This window comes from Glandiceps talaboti, chromosome 9 (assembly GCF_964340395.1).
Source record: "Glandiceps talaboti chromosome 9, keGlaTala1.1, whole genome shotgun sequence".
NCBI classification, from domain to species: domain Eukaryota; kingdom Metazoa; phylum Hemichordata; class Enteropneusta; family Spengelidae; genus Glandiceps; species Glandiceps talaboti.
In genome coordinates, this window is record NC_135557.1 from 14,546,466 (window position 1) to 14,556,051 (window position 9,586).

Genomic DNA, 9,586 nt, shown 5'->3' on the forward strand with positions numbered 1-9,586 from the left:
TCTTTTGTTCTGGATCAACTTTTTCTTACAACTCTGCCAAACAACCTAGATTTTCATCCTCTGGAACCGACCTTTGACCTTTGACCTTAATCCTGCCTGCAGCCATTATCTTTTACATGAACATGACCTGTAGAGGGTTAACATAACTGACTGAACGTCTAGTGTTAGTCATCAAATGACCTCCCTTCCACAGTTTCTGAGTTGCCCCATTTAAATATATTACGTGTTCAGTCTTTCATTCACCTCAGTGTTACAGATAATGGCACATTCCCTTGCATAACAAAAGAACAAAACTAATTACATAACATGACCTTGGTTTCCCAAGCTAACAAAAACATCTATGGACATTGTAGAGTCATGATGGGCGAATGGTCAGTCTAGAGTGGCTGGCTGCAGGTTCGAGCCCCCACCACTGCTATTTGTTTCTGAGTGGCAAAAGTCCTCGGACATGATATGAATCACAACTACTGTGCCTCGGTCAACCCAGCTGTATAATTGGGAACCTGGTAGGATACAGGTTGCAATGAGAATGCTTTAATCCTATGGACTTATAGAGGCTGCAATGGACTGTATGCTCCCAAGGAAGTTGAGGAAGTAAAGGGCTGTTGTGTCGCTATAGATCCATGCCAGGGGTAATAATTGTACAGCGCTTTACTTTGAGCACAAAGTGGGAAAACACTATATAAAAAAAAGAAACCAACAACAACAACATTCTAGTTTTACCATCATTATATAAAACTTTGAAGTTTCTTCAAGTTACAGATTAAAAAAGCAATCGGCTGAAAGATGAAAGATAGTGCGAGATAATATCGAACTATATACATTTCTTTTCACTTAGCTTATTAATTAAGGCTACCTACATGTATAGTCTTTATTTGTAGTTCCATGACGGACAGTATACACACATTTACCGTCTAGTCAAGGTCCCCAACGATCACACTTAATTCTGTGCTCCCTCCCACAGGGTTCATATAAACATGATGACGTCATCGCGTCCCCATGTGATCTTAGTTTAAACAAACTGGAAGAGGAGATGGACATTTGCATATCATTATTACGTCTTTAATTCCTGCGATAGTCAAAACATTGTCAAAACAGCTGTATCAAATGTATTAATGAACGATGACGACAGCCTGTCAATTTGTGATGGATTACTACTGACATGCGCCGTTCGTTCTTCGTTCACCATGACGTTCAAACACACTTGACACATTTCGTTGGGACCTTGACTAGACGGTAAAAGTGTGTATACTGTCTGTCTTGGAACTAGACTAGACTGGCTACCACCATTGTTAAATGTCTATGTATTGTAGTTCATCATCAAGATCACAAATTTCATTTTCTTACCTATTCTGCACATTTTTCTCTAAATATGTGAGTCATACAGAATTTGCACAACTAAAAGTTGTTGTTGTTGTTGTTGTTGTTGTTGTTGTTGTTGTTGTTGTTGTTTTGCAAGAAATCATAGAATTGAACCCACTACCCCAGAATGGCTGGGGAGAACCCCTATCTGCTCACTAATTAGACATGTTTAATTGGAGTAAACAAACTACCAACAGTCAAACCAAAGCCATTTTTGGGAAGCAAACAACATATACGGTACAGAGACCTAAAATTCATAATTGTTCACACGAACAGCAGTATTGAACATTAATGGGGTTGGCACTAAATCACTGTTTACATCTGATTGTCATGGTAATGAAGAGTACACAAATCTGCAATATTTATCAGTTTATGTTTATCACTAACTAATTGCTACATTGTATAACTGCTTCCAGGTTTACATACTGAACTAGCAACTATATATGTCTTCCTCGTCCATGTAAGTGTACTAAGTGAGTTGACGAACTTGTGCGACAAATCTACCAGTGGTTATGTAAGTCACCGCAACCGCAACCCACATGGTGGCACACATTGTAGTCCTATTATGCATGTATCGACTATATATATAAAGACTAGACCACGTACATCAAATCCTAATTCAAGACCTAATTTTAGGTATACAAAATGTGCTTGAGTGGCAAATCCGTGAGAGGTGATGTAAGTCACCGACTGTCGGTAGCATCACACATGATCCTCCTACTACGCAGCGATGTCTTGCAGCAAGACTATGATAGACTGTTCCTGAGTCATGGTTAAAGTCACTCAGCAAGACTATGATCAACACAACTGTGCCAGTCAACAAAGCTGAATAATTAGAGACCTTGTATAGATTTAGGTCTTTCCTAGGTGTAATAATATTTTATCTTGACATTCCCCAAAAGAGGCAACATACATGTACATGTCACTTTGACAATATCAAGTCGACATAAAAATCTATTATTTTTGTTATCAATTAATATCATCATTATTATTATTATTATTTATTGATGAATCATCGTTATTGAGGAATGCTTTTGTATTATTCTGACATTTGTGCATCTTTTTGGGATTTTTTTTCAGTACGTTTGTACCTAGTGTTACCATGGTGATGAGAGTTTACCTGGGTATAGTAATTTACACAGCAAAAAAAAACGTTATGAGTTTAGTACTAAACCCAATCTGATTAAAATCTGGTGTGGTGAAAGTGGCTAGATGTCTTTATTTACCTCTATTTCCACCACTTTGTGTTGTTTGTTTTGTCACGGGTGATCGCCCCTTCCCAAATCTGACCCTGTATAATAGAAAATCTCACTTGAATCTCAAGCATCTTGAAAGGTTTCTTCAACCAATCAGCACGCATCTTTCAAAATCATTCGGAGAGATGGCAGCACCACCGTCAGGTCGTACCATCAACACAACCTCTGTGTGCATGTTTGTTTGCTTGTTTTTTCAATTTCTCCAGTGTGTGCAGCTACTGATTGGCTACTCAAAAGCACAATTTTCAAATGAGATTTTCTATTATACAGGGTCAGATGTCGGAAGGCGGCAATCATCCGGAACAAAAGAAATGACAGAAAATGATGGAAATAAAGATAAAAAAAGACATCTAGCTGCTTTTATTACATCAGATCTTAAATCAGATTGTACTAAACCCTGACCAAGACTGTTGATAGGGCATGTTGTTAGGGGGTGAGATCAATAGTTCAATGTATGATAAAAAACTAAATACTTTTACTTTGGGAGTGTGGGTTTGAACTATTTTACTTCTCATCCTACAAAATCAATTTTACTTTTTTAATGGATGTTTTGTACCCCTAGATAGACATATATCTTTAAAAATGTCAAATTGAGAAATGGAAGAATATTCGCTATAGTAAATGCATGTCATTAAAATAAAGTAAAATATCAACAAAAGAACTGTTTTTATTCACTACATAGTACATACTGGCTTTGTATTCATAGCACTACTACATACTGATTTGAAAATTTTGACCAATTTCGTTAGAAGGGGTGGGGAGGGTCTGAGGCCCAAGTACAAGAATTTAGTTTTTCATCCTACACTGAAGGATTGACCACACCCCTTAACCAATACGCACTTTTAGAAATATATTTTTATGGCTTTGTTTAGTAAATTTGTTTCTATTTCTACTGAGGTGGTCCAATTTTAATTGGGTGTAGTAAATAACACTAATTCTATAGACAATGTTATGATAATTTTAGTACTAAACCCTGGCCAAGACTGTCGATATGGCATGTTGATAACCAATACTCATTTTTTTTTTTTATTTAAAATTTTTACATGTCTTTGTACATCGTTTATATTACTCCTGAGGTGGTGCAATTTTATCTGGGAGTAGTAAATAACATTAATTCTATAGACAATGTTATGATAATTTTAATATTGGACCTTGGCACAAGGGTATGTTGTTAAGGGTATGTTGATACCCTCAATACTCATTTTTACATGCAACTCTTGTGATCACTGTTTAACTCGCATCTTGTCAAGGCTAATATCCTGTAGCAAGACTACTAATGGCCACACAAAGTCTCTAAGAGCAAATTAACGTTTCCAAGAGCCATTACGGTGAAATGAGTAGCTTAAATATCGACTGACGGGATGTAACACAATCAACGACATGTAGAAATAAACACGGTGACTTTAGGTCTGACAGTTGTATTCAAGTTCGTCGGATGAGAAAAGTGTTATTTGGGATCTATGTACAAAGTTAGTGTACCCGAACGGGGAAGTGTTGCGTAAATAAAGGGCAAGCCTGTTCAGCGATTGAACTTACAAAGCATCATATGACACATGGCTGAGTCGTACGTAACGTAGACTGGCAAATGAATTATTTGCTATTTTACTTGAAAACAGCTGATCTGACGTTTAGAACAGTGACTTTTTACGCACAACGTAAGCCTGCATACTCCTTAAAATATCAACTACTCTGCCATTAAGCAATGACACAGGAGGTTTTTTTACTGCCCTCCTGTGTTGTGCTAGTCGAATTAACCCGATAAAAATTTGAACGTCAAAAACGCTCGTAACATTTCGGGTATTGCGACGTAGGTTGCATTTACGTTGCTTCGTAAACGTGCGCTGCCCTAAGGCAACGCTCGGGGTTTCGACTTTCGTTCAGTGTGTAGAACTGTGCTAAATATCGATGCACATGCGATGACAACTCCTGAAGCATGACATGAACGAAAGATAGTCATCCTTTTGGAAGTTCCCAGACGGTAAGTGCACTGGGGAACAAATCCCAGCGATGCCTTAGCGACAAATATCAAGTAAAGCAACACCTCCAAACTGAGATGTAAGCCCCAGATTGAAAACAAGCGATCGAGTCAGGGTGACATAGGAAGCGAGATTATCCCCATTCGCACTGTGATTGCCTCGACTTACCTTGGTTTTTGTGATGGCATGTGTGGCTAGCTTCACTACGGCGAAATTCCCCTTTCCGATAGTCCTTTCGATTTCATAGTAACCCACCCGAACTAGTTGCGAACCGCCTCCAGTTCCAAGAGTCGGCGACCGTGCTTTTTGGTCCGCCATGTTGAATGTCGATAACTAACTAAGATTGTGTGCGTCTGCGTAGCATATATGCAAATGATTCATTCGCAGAGTTGTTTCTCTTCCGGTCAAAGAGGGTCAGGGTCGGCCGTCGGCAAAACACTGTGAAAACAAGGACATTGTACCGAAATGAAAGGGAAAGTGGGGTCATATGAGTTTGATCAACTCTATTGCTTCGCGCTTCCATGACAAAGTTCATTGCGGTGAACGACCTATTCCCTAGTAACCCCTCTCTAAAAAGTGTCCCAAGTCGGATGAATCAAGGAACCGAGGAGTAAAGGTTGCATGGCGTTTTTAGCAGTCTCTTGAACTTCAGACGAGAGTTTTCATATCGTCCTTCGTAGCACTTCTTGAAAAAGTAAAGTTTTTAGTTGCACGTGTCACTTCTATTCATGTTACAGCATCCGGGTGCAGAATAGGTTTTCATTCAATGGGATAAACTGTCGACTTTTCGAACTGCATCATACCTTTGTAAAAGTCAACGGGGCCGGGGGGGGGGGGGGGGGGGTTACTACTAGCTCCCCTTATATGAGTATACATATATGTGCCGCCCTTTGGGGTATGTTGTCTAGCTCATTGGTCTAACATGGGGCCTGGTGTTTTTTTTCCCGCTGAAGAGTCTAAAACGGGGTCCACTTTGCATTATTTTCTATTGGTCTAAAACATGATGTGGTTCATTGTCCTTTACCAAACCATAATAACTGTCATTAATTCCCCAAAATTTTGCCTCCAAAGAAAATTGTATTTAGGTCTAAACTTTCATCTTTTAAAAAAACCTGTAATGGTCTAAAATTGGGTATTGATTTTTGGTCTAATTGGGTCTAAAATGGGGCCTGGGGTTTCCAGCACAGGCCCGGTGACACACCCCTACCAGAGCTGGCCACTGGTACATTGTCAGTATGGACATATTAATTCCAGCAGTATGGACATATTAATTAGCTCCCAGAAATTTCGGTTTGTGAACTTCTGGGAAAATGAATTCTAAGCATAATCGATAGATTAAATAACTTAAATACACGAACTTTAAGTTAATACTAAACGGTTTGTATCAGAGACGTCTAAAGTTTATGTTTGCATCAGGCATCATTCTCGCAAACCAGAGCTGTTATTTCTTCTGCCATAAAATAACGAAATAACGTCCTCTCTGGATGGGCGCGTTTTGGACGGTGCCGTAAAAGAGGCCGTGGTTTGCGACGATGGGAAGCATAGTCAAGTGTAACTTGAAAAGTCATGATGTTTGAAAATAAGTTTGAAAAATATCAAATTTACTGTCGGTCTCAAATGAGAGAGAAGTGCCATATACCTTTCGTACTACGATGCTTATTTAAAGTTGCCCTGAATACATATATTTTAAGACATAAAATAAAACTAACAAACTTACCGTATCGTAGGCCCGCCAAGCGAATACAGTTTGGGATTTCTCTACACTGAGGAATGTCATAGACTTTGCAAATATAACATGCTGTTGCAGTTCACTTTCTTTCGATCAGACTTCGAAAGTATTAAAACCATAAATAATATTACGAATGATTGATTGTAGCTTATACATTAAGCCGGGGGCGTAATAAGTTGTACGGGAGGGGGGGGGGTTACGGTCAGAAAAATAAGAGGTGTCGTGCTAACCTATCGATCTTATAAAACTTCAAAAGAAGACGGATTATGGCTGACTCTAGGGTGATTATTAAATAAACCGGGAAATGTATTTTACCCCTTGTGAGGCGGGGTGACGTATCTCTGACACTAGAATTATAACTCAATATTTCTCGTGATAAGGATATTATGCTTTCGGAGTTTTTAGAGAGAGAGGTGTACAGACTAGAGTTGAAAAATAACCATATTGTACGTCAATGTATGACGAAATTCGATCATTAACATATTTGAAATCAAATGGTAAAAACATACTCAATGTAAAGAATCGATTTCCCATTAGGCTTTACCCGTCAAGAGATTACCTTCCTGAGATGAATCGCAACGCCCCAGGTGGGAAATGACCATACGGTTACGTCAGAGTTAAATAAGGTCAACCCCAGGTCAACTGCTGTTTTCCTTATATGTAAATAATATGTAAATAATATAGATATTTCGTTTCAGATGTGATGATGCAGTTCTTCAATTCAAGCCTTTGCTTCGATGATTGCGATTTTAAAGTGCAAGCTGGTCAATTTTTCCCCATATTTAACTGTGTCGCAAGATAGACGGTACGGTCTGCAAATATAGGCTCAATGTACTTTACTTAAAGGATGACTTTTAGTATGTGTATATGTAGATAATATATACATTATATATATATATATATATATATATATATATATATATATATATATATACATATATATATATGTATATATATATATATATATATATATATATATATATATATATATATATATATATATATCGTTTTATTCTTAGAAAAGTAGAGTGCTCAGTCACCTTTGAGAGCATATCATACATAAAATGAAAGAAGACGAGTATGATATTACATTCTGGATTTATGCTCAGACCACGTTTAGTAGCCTGAGACATAAAGCAGCATTTTAAAGTCAATGACTGCAATATTACGCCTGAAGATCCTTCTGGAGAAACGGTCCGTAGTGTAAATCCATATTGTAATATCACACTCGTCTTCTTTCATTATATATATATATATATATATATATATATATATATATATATATATATATATATATATATATATATATATATATATATATATATATATATATATATATATATATATATATATATAGTTTTGGTAGTACTGGAACTCTTTCTTGGGTGTAACTCGGAGTTTCACGCATATTGCGATCATCAGACACTCTGAGGCCTACTCTCTGGGTGTGCTGTATATATAGAGTGTAGACAATAGAAATACCATCACTATTGTCTGTGTCGGTGGGTAGGTGTTGTATGTGTGGAGGTGTTGGTTGTTATTGTGTGGGTTATTGGGTGCGGACAAGTAAGTGTTGGCGGGTTGTTACATGTTGGGCTTTGATGTTCCGTTAGTTAACGGGTTTTTTTTAGGTGATAGATGCTCTATTGAAGTTGGACAAATAAAACTTATTCTCGTGTCGGCATTTGGACACGAGGTATATATATATATATATATATATATATATATATATATATATATATATATATATATATATATATATATATATATATATATATATATATAAGTGACTCGATGGATAGATAGCAAAAGTTCGAAGTCGTCCTTACTTCCAATCCCAAGTTGAAATCTTGATGGCGACGTTTCGGTGTGTCTAGCACACCTTTATCAAGCTACAGTACAAGGATGACTAATAGAATAAAATCAACAGCGCTCATACGAACGACGAAAAGTCGTATGTATAATATGTGTGTGTGTGTGTGTGTGTGTGTGTGTGTGTGTGTGTGTGTGTACATATATGTATATATATTATATTAATATTATTATTATTAGACTTTATTTAATCTCGATAGACTGTTGATGAGCCAGTGGCTCTTCTCACACAGTGTCGAGAAAAACATTAAAATATATACAATATATACATTAAATACTGCACACATCAAATGAGGACAAAACAAGCAAAAATACAATAGGTACAATAACAAAATAGACGAACATCAACAATACACTACTGAAATTATGAATCACTTGAAATTGAAAAATGATATTTACATTTGCTTTTAAAAGCCTGCAGTGAGGGACATGATTTTAAGTATATATAATTTTATATTATCCACGTACTAGGAAGGAAAGATCTCCGACAATATAAATAAACACGTCTTTACAGTTTATCCTAGTGAAGTTGATCCATCAACAATTATTAGATCACACACACACACACACACACACACACACACACACACACACACACACACACACACACACACACACACACACACTCAAATCAGAAAACACATTTTTTGTAAACAACTAAACTGCAGATATCAATATTAATCTTACGTGTGGTATAATGAATACGTCATTACACCGAGTTGTTTACATTGTAGTTATTTTCAAATTTTTGTTTTTAATTTTGTCTCTGACGTTGTGGATATTGTTATGCCTGGTCATACTGTGTGGTCGATTTAATGAGACGGTCATTTCACGAAGTTTACTAAGATGTATTCATTTGTAGAGATTCTGTGGTGTATCACATGACGGGTTTATTTTCAATAACATATATCCACATTTTATGAAACGTTACCAAACGCCTATTGTCATAGAATATCTTGATTAAGAAACCCAGTCAAAATTAATGAGCTTATACTTCATACATACATACATACATACATACATACATACATACATACATACATACATACATACATACATACATACATACATACATACATACATACATACATACATACATACATACATACACATGTACATACATACATACATACATACATACATACATACATACATACATACATACATACATACATACATACATACATACATACATACATACATACATACATACATACACAACATAACTGTTTATCTGTCTGTGTCTGACTGATATCTCTATCTGTTGTGTACACGTGTATGTATGTATGTATGTATGTATGCATGTATGTGTGTATGTATGTATGTATGCATGTATGTATGTATGTATGTATGTATGCATGTATGTATGTATGTATGTATGTATGTATGTA

The 9,586-nt window shown here is 36.4% G+C and overlaps 1 protein-coding gene across 1 annotated transcript in view; it reads right to left on the reverse strand.

Annotated features, from left to right (window-relative positions):
- Positions 1-4,918, reverse strand: part of LOC144440087 (serine/threonine-protein kinase SIK3-like) — a 72,355-nt gene extending 67,437 nt beyond the window's left edge. The window contains exon 1 of the mRNA XM_078129344.1: positions 4,763-4,918. Within this exon, the coding sequence (XP_077985470.1) occupies positions 4,763-4,912 (150 nt within the window). The 5' untranslated portion in view covers positions 4,913-4,918. The remainder of the gene's footprint in view (positions 1-4,762) is intronic.
- Between the last annotated feature and the right edge of the window lie 4,668 nt (positions 4,919-9,586).